This window comes from Aspergillus brasiliensis, assembly GCF_001889945.1.
Source record: "Aspergillus brasiliensis CBS 101740 unplaced genomic scaffold ASPBRscaffold_5, whole genome shotgun sequence".
In the NCBI taxonomy this organism is placed as follows: Eukaryota; Fungi; Ascomycota; class Eurotiomycetes; order Eurotiales; family Aspergillaceae; genus Aspergillus; species Aspergillus brasiliensis.
In genome coordinates, this window is record NW_027137446.1 from 2,153,306 (window position 1) to 2,166,102 (window position 12,797).

The 12,797-nt window shown below is 50.5% G+C and overlaps 6 protein-coding genes across 6 annotated transcripts; 3 read left to right on the forward strand and 3 right to left on the reverse strand.

The window, feature by feature from the left end:
- Positions 1-84: 84 nt before the first annotated feature.
- Positions 85-1,146, forward strand: ASPBRDRAFT_124496 (ribonuclease H2 catalytic subunit RNH201; the record flags this gene model as incomplete). Its single annotated transcript, XM_067617699.1, has 1 exon — positions 85-1,146. The coding sequence occupies one exon, from the start codon at positions 85-87 to the stop codon at positions 1,144-1,146; it is 1,062 nt and encodes a 353-aa protein (XP_067480289.1).
- A 333-nt stretch (positions 1,147-1,479) lies between these two features.
- On the reverse strand, positions 1,480-2,841 carry ASPBRDRAFT_124306 (peroxisomal membrane protein PEX16; the record flags this gene model as incomplete). The annotated part of the gene is made up of 4 exons (XM_067617681.1): positions 1,480-1,603; positions 1,672-2,509; positions 2,585-2,620; positions 2,688-2,841. The coding sequence occupies 4 exons, from the start codon at positions 2,839-2,841 to the stop codon at positions 1,480-1,482; spliced, it is 1,152 nt and encodes a 383-aa protein (XP_067480290.1).
- A 268-nt stretch (positions 2,842-3,109) lies between these two features.
- Positions 3,110-5,691, reverse strand: ASPBRDRAFT_74888 (uncharacterized protein; the record flags this gene model as incomplete). The annotated part of the gene is made up of 2 exons (XM_067629260.1): positions 3,110-5,414; positions 5,605-5,691. The coding sequence occupies 2 exons, from the start codon at positions 5,689-5,691 to the stop codon at positions 3,246-3,248; spliced, it is 2,256 nt and encodes a 751-aa protein (XP_067480291.1). The 3' UTR covers positions 3,110-3,245.
- ASPBRDRAFT_42823 (WD domain protein) lies at positions 5,671-7,567 on the forward strand. Its single transcript, XM_067624875.1, has 2 exons — positions 5,671-5,911; positions 5,969-7,567. Exons 1-2 carry the CDS (start codon positions 5,757-5,759, stop codon positions 7,488-7,490), a joined length of 1,677 nt encoding a protein of 558 aa, XP_067480292.1. The 5' UTR covers positions 5,671-5,756; the 3' UTR covers positions 7,491-7,567.
- A 2,287-nt stretch (positions 7,568-9,854) lies between these two features.
- On the forward strand, positions 9,855-10,007 carry ASPBRDRAFT_123005 (uncharacterized protein; the record flags this gene model as incomplete). The annotated part of the gene is made up of 1 exon (XM_067617560.1): positions 9,855-10,007. The coding sequence occupies one exon, from the start codon at positions 9,855-9,857 to the stop codon at positions 10,005-10,007; it is 153 nt and encodes a 50-aa protein (XP_067480293.1).
- A 439-nt stretch (positions 10,008-10,446) lies between these two features.
- ASPBRDRAFT_29919 (YdiU domain protein) lies at positions 10,447-12,699 on the reverse strand (the record flags this gene model as incomplete). The annotated part of the gene is made up of 5 exons (XM_067622712.1): positions 10,447-10,647; positions 10,714-11,819; positions 11,873-12,023; positions 12,084-12,151; positions 12,240-12,699. The coding sequence occupies 5 exons, from the start codon at positions 12,697-12,699 to the stop codon at positions 10,447-10,449; spliced, it is 1,986 nt and encodes a 661-aa protein (XP_067480294.1).
- Between the last annotated feature and the right edge of the window lie 98 nt (positions 12,700-12,797).

Below are 12,797 nucleotides of genomic sequence, written 5' to 3' on the forward strand. Positions count from 1 at the left end.
TCTCTGCTGCCCTCCCCGTCTACAAATTTTCCCCCTTTCGCTCGCTTGTCGTGATCGCAAGTCCTTCTTGATTCCAACGGAAGTATGGGCGAATCGGCAGACAACTCCACTGGCCCTTCCCTCGGGGGTGCTCCCGCTACTGCAACAGGCCTCTTCATCCCTCCGAGTATAGATCACTCTCGGCTCTTCGCTGGGGAATCCTATTCTTACTATTCACCTTGTCCTCCCATCATTGCAACCTCCAAAGTTGCTGAACCTGCTACGAGCTCTGCACCGAATCACCTAGTCTTGGGTGTAGACGAGGCCGGACGCGGTCCAGTTCTAGGCCCCATGGTCTACAGCGCCTTCTACTTACCCCAAGATCTGCACCATTCCCTTTTGACTCGTGATTATAGCTTCAACGACAGCAAAGTCCTTACGCCCGGCGTGCGCGCTAATCTCATGAAGCTACTATGCACCCGGGGAAATCCCTTACACGAATCCTGCGGATGGGCCGTGAAGCTACTATCAGCGCGTGACATATCGTCTGGTATGATGCGGCCTGGAGCGGGAGCTTATAACCTGAATGCGCAAGCAATGGATGCTACAATTGAACTCATCCGTGGGATCATCGAAGATCGCAACATGGACGTCCGAGAAGTCTACATCGATACAATTGGAAACCCCGCAACCTACCAACAGAAACTCGAGAAGATATTCCCGTCACTCCGGATCACCGTGGCGAAGAAGGCCGACTCGTTATATCCGTGCGTGAGTGCTGCAAGTGTTGCTGCCAAAGTGACCAGAGACGTAGCATTGGAGCTCTGTCATCAGGCTATATATGAAGACGTCCATGCGGAAGATCCATCAGAGGCAGTGGCGCCACAAAGTTGGGGAAGCGGCTATCCCTCTGATTCAAAGTGTGTCAATTGGTTGAAGAACAATATGGATCCGGTTTTCGGATGGGGCAATGAATGCCGATTCAGTTGGGGCACTGCAAAAGAGATGCTCGAGTTGAAGGGAAGGCCAAAGGTCGACTGGCCGGGAGAAGATGAAGAAAACACACAGCTCAGGGACTTCCTCTTATCTTCGACCGGCAACTCTACAAAAGCTCAGCATGAGCTGCTGGAATGGTACGGGTCAAAGTCCGCAGAGGTCCTCTCTTAGCCAGACATGGGTTTATATCTTATCAAGCGCAGATCCAGAGATGACGATAATAATGACCAAATGATACCCACTTTCTTTTGCAGTGTGAATATCCTTGAATTCAGTGGAAGCATATGAAATTGATGTGTAATTTTACACTAACGCGCAAATTGAAGCAAAGACAGGATGTAGTGTTGAAAACAGTGGAATGGATTGCTTGGGGATGGTAATTCATCGGGTATCTAAATTAAGCACGAGAAGACTGCTGTGTGAGGCACATGGGGCTTCCGAGGTGGAGCAAAGATGCTGGCAAAGATGGCAAAAACATCTGACGTTGGCAGAATACAGCGAACATCACAGTGTTGTAGTCGAGAAGTAGTAGCTGTCCCAGAGATACTCGTAATCCTCGATGACGCTGCCTACCAAATCTAGCAGAGGTTTGCCCCTCATCTTGCCGGTCAGGCTTTTCAACCAGGATCTATGTAAAAAGTTAGTACGATACCGTGTCACCATGTCGGTAGTGTGGGAAAGGCTGGGATTCCGTACTTGGTGATATTCTCATAGAAAGCCCCGCGCATAGACCACCAACCCATCGCCCAACCTCTCTTCCTCAGTTCCTCCCGCTCCAGTCCGGTCAATCCCCGAAGACCGCCTGCGACTCTGTCGCGAAGATCAGCTTTGGCTAGTTGTCGACAGCCATACTCCATGCCGAAACCGATAAGCCAGGGTTTCCAACTCCGCCTGTCTTTGCAGTATCGTTGCAGCATGAGCGCATAAACTACTGGACGGAGGATGTATAGAATCTCAGCGAATTGCCCCTGACCAGTGATTCGGTGCAACAGCGTTTTTGGTGGTTTGATATCGTCGGCCGTAAGAACTTTGGATATCAAGTAGTTGGAAAGGTCGTCCACATTAGGCAGGGAAGGAAGTGACAGCCCTGTGCGAGGCATAGTCCAGCACAGATCCGACGACCGTTCGCTAACAGGTGTCTGCATGCCATTCCAGTCGCTACTGTCCTCTTCTTCCAGCGACCTGGGATCCACTTCCCGTTCAGGAAGCGGAGGACTGACTAATGGTCTAGAGTTGGTGAGACGAAGGAGCAACAGACGACAGATCGCCTTAGCGGCTTCGATTAAGACGATGACACGCCAGCGCACCTTCTCACCACGACGCCGAGCTGCCATCTCCCACAGCAGTTCTGTATACTGAATCATCTGTAGTGCGAGGGCGATTCTCTGATACAGTGAAGAGTGGGAGGTCCAATACTTCGTGTAGCGCGCATGAGGTGATGGTGTAGGCCGTGGGATTGTTGACGGTAACCTAGAAATGACTCGCGAAACTAAAGAGTCATGGTAGAGAGACAAAAGCTGTACCCCCGAATGCACTTTTCGCAAAAGTCAGTATGAGGCGAACGACTTTCTCTAAAAAGATCACCATGAGGGACACTTGAATAACGTACCGCACTCTGAGCTTATCTCCGAATCTCGGTATCGCCCTACACGCGGTCTTCAGCCTTTCATTGCCTCGATCAGATTCCTGTACCTCAAGCTTCAAGCACTAACCTGGGATAATGTATGTTAGAGACCTCAACGCGGACTCTACTTGGCTCACAGAGCTAGCATTCTTTGTCACGAACTCCTCGTACAGTGGGAGCCATTTGGAAGGTCGCAACAGTGCGGCAGGTATCGGGTTTCGGGCGCGCCATGAGGGTTCCATATTCAGGCAGAAACCATAGAAAGATCAGAAGAACTTGATGTCTCTCAGTATCAAGAAGAATCAGTTAGGAAAATAACTCTAGGTCCCGAAAAGTGTTTCCTGTCGTGTCAGCTGGTCTGGGAGAAGCACTTTATCTACGGCGTAAGCTAGTTACGGGGGTGGGTAAGGAGAGGTAGGCCGAGGTAGGCACCACGGTAGCGGCTAAGGCACGTGTCCGGGGCTTGCCAAGAAATGCAATACAATACAATGAATAGTAGACGGAGACCTTGACCTACAAGCGGTTATGCTTGGGTTCTATTAGAAGCCACTGCAGGGGAAACCCCGGCTTGTATTTACTGCCTAGCCAGCTTTCGGAAGCTCTTCTATAAACCTGAGCGCAGCCCTTCAAGCCTAATACACTGTGTTCACTCATCTGCAAACTTCCAGAGGCCACCCGGGCGCATTGCCTCTCGATATCGATCTCGCACCTTCTCCCTTTCAATTTCCCTTGCCTCCTCATGATCACGCTGCAACTCCTGTGTATCGGGCATATCTGTGCGCCAATATCCAGGTGGCGATCCCGATCGCTGGTGGTGATGCTTATGCTTCCCAAATCGATTGGCAATGAGCCTGGCGTTCGCCTCTTGCAGAAGGCTCTCCCGATCCTCTGTGCTTAATTTACTGAGTATATGTCTTTCCTCTCCCAAATAGTCCTCCAGAATTTCCCGCTCTTCCTGTTCTCTGTCCTTGTTAGAGGCTGCGTTCGTCAGAAGACCGCCTAGGCGTGCCATGGCATGGAACTTGCCTCCGCAGCAGCCAGGGCGCATACAACCCTTCGCACACTTGCGCTCGTCTGTGGTGCGGATGACACTGCTAAATGCAAAATCTACCCCTTGATTATAGTTTGAATTAATTTTGAAGTGGCTGAGTTCGAGGCAATGCAGCGGCAGATTTCTATATGGTATACGCGCGGCGTTCTCCTTTATCCGTTGTGCTTCGCTTCCCAAAGACGAGGTGGCTTGAGTGAGTTCATGTTCAGTATCAGGTTTCGAATCCACCTGCAATGTTTCTGATTCAGCATTTGCCTGTATTCTCCTGCTGTAATCGGATGTATGTGACTGAGTTCGTCCAGTAAGAGAAAGGGAGCTTTGCACTGTGCGACTTCTTGTGAATTCTTCAATAGCACTTTTGGGTTGTAGTTGTTGCTTAGCAGGTACCGGTCCTTCAAGAAGCCCTTCCAGTCGTTGTAGGGCAGATTGGCCTTCCTTACCTGGGTCTGGACGTGGTGACCTAGCTTCAATTGCCGACATGCCAAATCGATTCGATGTAGCGGCTTCCGCGTCATTCTCCTCGCCATCCTCAGCCATCGCCGAGATGGGGTATTTGGGTCTCGGTTTTGGCCCCTGCGCAGCTGATGTGCCTAACCGTTGGTCAGATCTATTGGTGCTTGTGTTGCCATCGATTGATTGCAGGACCGTGGGTCGTCCCAAATATGAATGAACCGTTGCTGAGGGCAAGTCTTGAAATCGTTGAGATCCTGTGCGTCTTGGTCCAATCGCTGGTGAAGCCGCTCGCTGGAGCTGAATGTTCTTGTACTTCTTCCTCTTGGTTGGAGTTTCAACCGTGACACCAACTTCGTCTAGGTCCTGGGTTCCAATAGCCCCGCAGCTAGATATTGGCCTTTCCAGAGGGCTGGACGACAAGCTTTCGTCTTTAATTGAAATGGGCTGACCTGCGCCATTATCATGGGTAGGGCCGTTGTCATGAAGTGCAGGTGACATTCGATGGGGCGGCTGTGATGCCGAACGTTTCCGTTTGATAGTTACGGCCGGAGCAGTCGCACTCTGAGCTGTAGCCGGCTCACTTCGCACGTCGCCATTTGAAGATTCATCAAAGGCACCTAGTCCTATAGTCTGCAAAACAGGGGCCGAAACTCCTCGCACAACTGGATGAATGGCCGGTTCTGTAGAGTTTAATGGAGTAGATGTTGGTACGTCAGCGGATAAGCATGGTTGCTCTCCACAGATGTTTCTTCTAGCTCGCTGGAAATCAACTGCTTCCCCATCGAGCACCAACGTGAAATTGTCGCGGTCAAGGCTCTTTCTCCAACGCATCAACTTGTTTTTGTGACGTTTGACTTGTTTTCGAAGTTCTCCAGAGGCTTTCATAAGCGTCTGAGCTTCTGTATAAAGCGCGGCATACATATCTCTCACAGCCATTACCTCCGTAGAGCTGAAGCCCTCGGAGTCCATGCGATTGGCACATATACGATCTATAACACGATGCGGCGCATACGTTGCTTCCAGTTCGAGGGACTTCTGAGCAGTAACTTGATCTTCAACGGACCCAGCATCCCTGAGACGCAACTCGTCCCGTAGAAGAATAACCTCATTCTTCAGTGCCTCCATTTCAGCGTCCGTTCTTTTTCGTGCTTCATCTGCAACTCTAGACCTGTCCTCGGCCGCCCGCACCTTTGCGTCTCGAAGAGCCAGTTCTCGTTGAAGGTTTTCGTAGGCATCCTTGAAATGATCGCCAAAGGCTTGGGTAACAGAAGCTTGGAACTGTTTTAGAACCTCCATTGATAAAAGCTTATGCTACAAACAGGAAAGGTCTTCCCGGTGTACGGAGTAGTTTGGGGCGGCTACGGCACGCGACTTTGACGCGCATAGATAGATACCCGCAGTAATACCAGTAGTTCCCAGATCGTATGGAGTACAGAGTACAGGACGCTCTATTACCTCGGCACGTACCGTATCGTTCGTGACATCTGTCCACCATACATACCGTATCAACCACCCTCAGATAAGCCTCCGCCCTGACATTAGGCGGATTAGGAAGTGGTACCTCCCTCTCAAAAAAGAGTGATTTCATCCAGCGAGTACTGGCTTGTGCAGTCAGTTGTGCCGAGTTTTGTGACTGCCTTCACCAATCTCAGAATGCCAAAGAGGCGCAATGTTGAAGATCTCCCTCCGCCAAAGCGTCTCCGCACGACTCCCAGCCGCCGTCTTGATCACATATCCACACTAAGTGACGAGCTCCTACTTCATATACTGTCTTTTCTGCCTCTCCCCTCTCTGCTTGTCTGCCAACAGTATGTACTCCTCGCTTAGAGTGCCGACTTCACAGCTCATTACTTTCCCCCACATAGACTCTCGCGCCGGTTCCATGCCTTAGCTGGAGATTCAGAGCTCTGGAAAAGACAGTATTATTCTCGATGGGTACGGCCTCGAGCGCGTCGGTTACCAAATGCAAAGCGTGCACTTTTATCCCGATCTGAAATCGAGTATTCGCCCAGAGTGTCTACCTGGCTTGACCACAGTCATTTGGCAAAGGAAGGAGTAGCCACGAATTGGAAACGACAGTATCGTCTCAGATACAACTGGTCTAAGGGAGTCTGTCGAGTCACAGAGGTCGAGTTTCCACAACCCCTTCGTCGACAGATGCTAGTGACGTTTTGTGCTGGTATCGTGTTTACAGCGGATTCAGATCACGGCCTAAGAGCTTGGGCCGCCGAGAAGCCTGAACAATGTTTAGCAAGGTCTCCTTTGACAAAATCGCCGTCGCGATCGTTACCCGCGCCTACAGCAATGGCGGCTGCGACGAGCGGTCCCCAGCAGAGCTTGGTTGATGTTACAGTTGGTTTTGAGGATGGCAGTCTCGGTGTCTATACTCTAGACACCACAACTTTCTGGATTGAAACGCGCTTTGCCTACGTTGAATGCACCGGTGAAGCCATCACAGCAATGGCCTCGTGCTCCCCTTTCCTCCTTTTAGTCTCTCAACACAAGGTTTTATCCCTGTATGAAACAATCACGGACGAGGACGGTTGGTCATTAACCCCACGGCTACTTACTACTCTCAAGGCGGACAGTATCTTGGAGCCAATATCGCTATCTGTCCGTGCTGCGGGTCCCAAGATAGTAGCGTCTATAGTGTACAGTTTTTACCATATAGGCTGCGGCTGGTCACTAGGTATTCAAGAATTGCAATTCGCCTTGGACGGTCAGCAGCTGAGTTCCCGGCTTGCTACGACAGTCGACTGCCATTACGGAATGGTGTCCCCAACTTCTCGCAGCCAGTCAAAAAGGGACTATCGCACCACATATGTGATAGACTCCAGGAATGAGCTAAATGCCTGGCCACCCGGACCTTCAATATCACACTGTGAGCCACCAACCTCGGTGTCCTATTCTCACCCTTACCTTTTGACTTCGCACGCGGACAATACCTTAACTGTGTACCTTGTGGTCTCCACTTCGACAAGCCTTTCCGTGACAAGCTGCCAGCGTCTCTGGGGTCATACATCGTCGGTCTCAGCCGTACAAGTTAGCGATCGTGGTAAGGCGGTTTCGGTGAGCTCTAGAGGAGACGACATCAGGATATGGGAACTTGAATCTCTGGTCTCTTCGCTCGGAGGGCACAAGGCGTTAAGGGATGGGAATAGCATCCGAGTCAGCCCGGAAAACAAGGCAGATCAACGACATGATAGCCTTGACTTAGTGTCGGAGTCTTCTCATGGTCAACTTAACGCAACCCGATCAAACTCGGTTGACAATACTTACGGATTAACGAGGATGCACAACTGCATTGGCTTCGACGATGAGCGAGTCCTTCTGCTTCGCGAAAAGGGCGTTGGAACGCAGATGCTCGAATTATATGACTTCACGTGAAATGAAAACTTGCAATGGAACAAAATAGATACCATAGATCAGAGTTCAAACCGTGTCAGAAAAGCCTTTGCTGTCCCCTGCCATTTGAAAGATCTGACTATGTCGCCAATGAACCTCCCAAAGGTCGTATCAGAAGGGAAATTCATGGCAACAGCAGGCAGTAGAATGAGGAAACCGAGGAGTAAGCGTAAGCCCACTCTAGATCGACATGGGGAACGTCAGGTGCAACCAAGGTGTCCGGCCTGGAGAGGACCTTGGGAGGGAGCTATAAGAGTCACGGCGTAGTTTAAAGCGCTACCATCCTGCCCTGCCTGAACTAAAAGACGGGTTTTTTCCCTCCCTTTCTTCCTCCCGCGGTCATGTTAAATGATTTTTTTGCTGTTCCAACCGAGCGACCTAGTAACTGCGTGATCACAATGTCGACCCCTCTACGCTGTGAAAGACGGCTGCGCATGCACTCGCTGTTTGCAGGGCATCAATCATTAAGCACATAGTGCGGGTTAAATTTCAGCTCCTTAAGAGAGTATTGTTCGAGGATCAGTCTGCTTTCGTCGGTGAGGTCGCGGAGGGGAAGCCAGTATGTACCGTCCGTCTAACGAGGTCACGCGAAAGATCTCACCCCTCATTGTGTCTGCTACGATCGCCACCACATGTACGGCATGGTGGCAGATGGCTAAACGCTAGATACCTGGAAAAGCTAAGTACTAGGACTTGGCTAAGGGCACAGCATAGAGGTGGGTGTGGGTATGGCGCGACAGCCAGGATTAAACCCAGGTCTGGAAGCGGGCAGCTGTTGTGTGTTGCGGCCTCCCGGCGTTAAAGCCCTGCAGGAACCACGGGAAGCGCTCCCCCGCACCGACTGTCCGCATATCTGATTATTTTTCCTGCTGGTTAATATTTATCGGCGCTAGCAAGAAATCCCTACCTAAATTTCTGATCACCCAGTTTCCACCCCCCTCTCAACCCTCACCTGGCAATCACCATCTCTCTCTTACCTCCTCATCCCAAAAGTTCTACCAGTTTCATCTACATCCTATATCCACAATGAGTTTCCAAGCTGGAGGTCGTGGTTGCTTCAACTGTGAGTCCCCCTGCTCTGTTCCGTCGATGGTCAAACCTGAGCCCTTCGATTTTGTCATGCACCTTTTGTGCCTCCATTCCCGCAGCTCCAGCCGAGGGGTGTAAAAAAAAAAAGATTCTTTGAAAGTCCATGATAGGATAGCCCATCATGCTCCAAGATATTTTTTTTTCTTTTTTGCATTTGTGTCCTTAGTTAAGAACTGAGTTCCTTTGGCCTTCCATGACCACCTATCTGTCCCATTTCTCTCATAGAGAATTATGCTACCGGCTTAGCGCTGTGTCTACCATCCCTGGCGAAGCGAAATTCTGGATTGCACGGAAATGCTAACAAGATATCTTTGTTCATTCTAGGCGGTGATGCTTCCCACCAGGTAAACTTTTCCCTGTCACCATCATCTCGTCAGAGCATTCCCAATCAGCTTTTCCGAAATTGTGCCTATACTCATGTTTTGGCAACGTTCTAATCTGTACAGGCCCGTGACTGTCCCAAGAAGGGCACTCCTACCTGGTATGCTTAACTTGCACTGTCTATCTTTCTCTTACTGTAAACATTATTGACTAAACTCGGTAGCTACAACTGTGGTGGTATGTCTCCTGGCCTTGTATTCTCTGCGTCACGTCAATGCCCAATCTTCCCTATTCCTTCTCGTTCACTGGCCTGTTTCGCGCCGTTGCCGTTGACCCTCAGTCGTTCTAACCAAATCTTTGCATCATTACAGGACAGGGACACGTCAGTAAGTCAACCCAGCGGACCCTCCAGTCACTTCTCCGTCTTTTTATTATATTTTCCGGAGTTGCTAAGAAGCCTACCATCCAGGCCGTGAATGCACTGTAGCGCCCAAGGAGAAGTCTTGCTACCGCTGCGGTGGTGTGGGCCACATCTCCCGCGAGTGCCAGGCTAGCCCCGCCGAGGGTTTCGGTGCTGCTGCTGGCGGTGGCCAGGAGTGCTACAAGTGCGGTCGTGTCGGTCACATTGCTAGGAATTGCCCTCAGAGCGGCGGCTACGGTGGTGGCTTTGGCAGCCGTCAGCAGACTTGCTACTCTTGCGGTGGCTTCGGCCACATGGCTCGCGACTGCACCAACGGTCAGAAGTGCTACAACTGTAGGCTACCGCGCCCTTCACAATGTCTCAAATTTTGACACGCTAATACTGTGTTCTAGGCGGTGAGGTCGGTCACGTCTCCCGCGACTGCCCTACGGAGGCCAAGGGTGAGCGGGTGTGCTACAACTGCAAGCAACCTGGTCACGTCCAGGCCGCTTGCCCTAACTAATTAGTTGATCTGCATGCTGCACCGTTTGTCTTTTGTCGCGCTATCATACGCGAGACCAGGATATCGGGATGACCTTTATCGCGCTCACCGTGATGATCTACAATCTCTTTACCCCGTGTTCTCTGGTCTAATGCACGACTTGGCTTGCGAGCCTGTCTCTGATTGACTTCCTCCGCCGGCTGACAAAGATATCCAAGAAATGATATCCAGTTATCGTGGAATCAAACGGATGGAGTCCGGTGTTCCAAACAATGAAAAGCGGGAGAATCAGTTTGCAAGACTGATAAGTGGTGACCTGGGTTTGCGGGTGGGCAAACATGTGAAATCTTGTGTAATGCGGAAGAATTACTTGTCCACACAACTAGCATATGAAAGCAATGTCAATTCCACGGTTCCATCTTAGTCAGGCCTTTGCCTGCTCGGCCTAGCCCTCCAGGGAATTGTTGGGGAGTAGCCTTCATCTCGAAGAAAGAGGATGGAAACAATGATATTTTTGCGATCATTTTCAGTAGCATCAGCTAGTACCTGCACAACAACTCTCATTTTATCTTAAAGCACACTAAATGCGGACTCTAATATACTGGACGGGGATTATGGGAACACGTTTAAGAACTGCAGCTGCACATCATGGCTCTCTTGAACCGAGGGACATCCCCACAAAAGCGCACCTCTTCATCATGATTCTGCCCCCATTCTTCATTGAAGGGATTAAGTGCCATATGCATCACCCTTCCGAGTACTTCTCGGTCTCCGCGGCGTTCAACACGCTCAATAACTTCATCGAGGATCCAGCCGCGAGGCAGAAACTAAGAAGATATCCACTTATTAGTGTTGTGGCGAGGGAGGAGAAAGAGGGGTAATGATAGGCTTACCTTTGGATTTGTACTCTTCATGAACTGTTGTCTTTCAATATCTTGACCAACGCCCCAGTCTTCTATAATGCGTTGTCTCCACTTGTCAAGCCAATCTCCAACTCGTTGCCTCGCAGAATCCTCGGTGTATCCGATGCCACCGAACCCTTCGTTGTGGAAGAAGACAGATGCTATCTTCTCTCTCATCTCTTTGGTCTCTATATCCGACAGTGATACGTTTGACAGTCTGCGGAAAAAGTGATTGAAGTCTAATTCCAAAGCCTCCAATGTATCGAGCAGTTCCGAAAACAGTACTTGGAAGTCCGATTCCTTCTGGCTCTGCAAGCCTAGCCTGTTGCTCATGAGGCGTTTGTATTCATTCAGGAACACCATTCTGAACTCCTTGCCTGTTCGGTCAATGATCTCCTCCGCGCGTCGAATAATAGCAGGTGCGGCTTCTTCTGTCACACCATCCTTCACGAACTCCTCTTTGTCAACACCTTCACCTGCACCAATGAGTTCTCCAAGAGACTCGCCGAGCCTAACCAGATTCCACCAGATGATGGTAGGCTGGTTCTTGTAACAGTATCTCAGGAGATGGTCATCATGGTTGGGCGTGTACTGGGGATCAAAATTGTCCATGAATGCAAATGGGCCAAAATCTAGTGAAAGGCCGTAGATGGAAGTATTGTCAGTGTTCAACACCCCGTTCATGAATCCATATGCTTGCCAAGCAGCAACGGTTTTGGCATTCCGCCGTGCAATTTCACGGTAAAGCCTTGCAAACCGATTCTCTTCCGAGCCTGGCGGCCCTTCAGCTTGGTCCCAAGACACATGTCTCGGGGGTTTGTCTACAGCGTCAGATGACTGGCTTTGGTCCAACGGCAGCATACCAGGCAAAGACTCCCAGCCCTGGAACACCTCCTCGGCGATATACGTCGCCAAGTGTCTAATCAGTTCACGATCTCCCCGCGCCCGTAGGAGGTCAAATGTTCCGATCCTCAGCCACGATTCAGCAAATCGGGCAACTATAGCTCCGGGCTCAATGCGTTCGCGCAACACCTTTGATTGAGGCAATAGGCTTATCGACAAAGCTCGAGTGGTTGGAACACCAAGTGCAGCAAGAGCTTTACTCGCAGTTAGTCTAAGCTGCGCGATTAGAGAGTTGCTGATGTAATACCTTCTGATACTATGTATTCTCTGATGCTAGAGCGAAGCACGGCCTTTCCATCGGCGAAGCGGGAATAAGGAGTCCGCCCCGCACCTTTGAGTTGTAACTCATAGCGGGTATTGGTCTTTGGGTTTGTGGTTTCGAAAAGGCTGATTGCACGCTGGATAATCATTCATTAATCTCCGTCGATGAAACCTCGTGTCTAAAAGCAAGTACTCACTCCATCGCCGAGTTGCCCAGCCCATGAGCCGCTGCGATCTGTCAATTTCGAAGAAGCAAAGGCATCTACTGTATGGAAACGTACAATTGCCATCCTTGAAGTTATTAGTGAATACTAAACTCGGCCTAGGAACTTAATGGGTTCAACATCTCTCACCTCCATAACATTGTGCCCAAGGATATATGCCACCATTGTTTTCATCCCAGTAGAAATCATTACCCGCAACTAAAGCCTTGAACTCGGGAGAAAGCTCTTCACCGGGCTTTAGACCAAGGTCTTCCATAGCCTTTTGACTGACTCCCAAAAGTTCGCTCTCCTCCGCCGGCTCAGGTCTGACGAAGGTATATAGCGCACCTCTCACTAGCCGTGGGCCGAGTGTCTCACGGGGAGCTCGATGTGACGCCTCGGGGGTCTCAAAAGCTGGGTCGGGAGGAAGCTTGGAAGTGAAGACGTTAGATTTAGGGAGTTCAGCTAATGAAAGCCCTCCATTAGTGCCGGAGAGCTGCGACGCCATTTGAGTCAAGCGAATTCGACTGGTCCGCGATGGGTAGAGTGTGCTGCGGGCCAGCATAAAACGGGCGCGGAGAAGGCCAGGATGAGCGGCAAATGAGCCCATGGAAGTACTAAAACAGTGAGCGAGGGATATGTCAAGTAAATACGGGCCCTCGACAAGCTACCTAGGCGAATAGGAAGACGGCTTTTACCGGGTTCTTA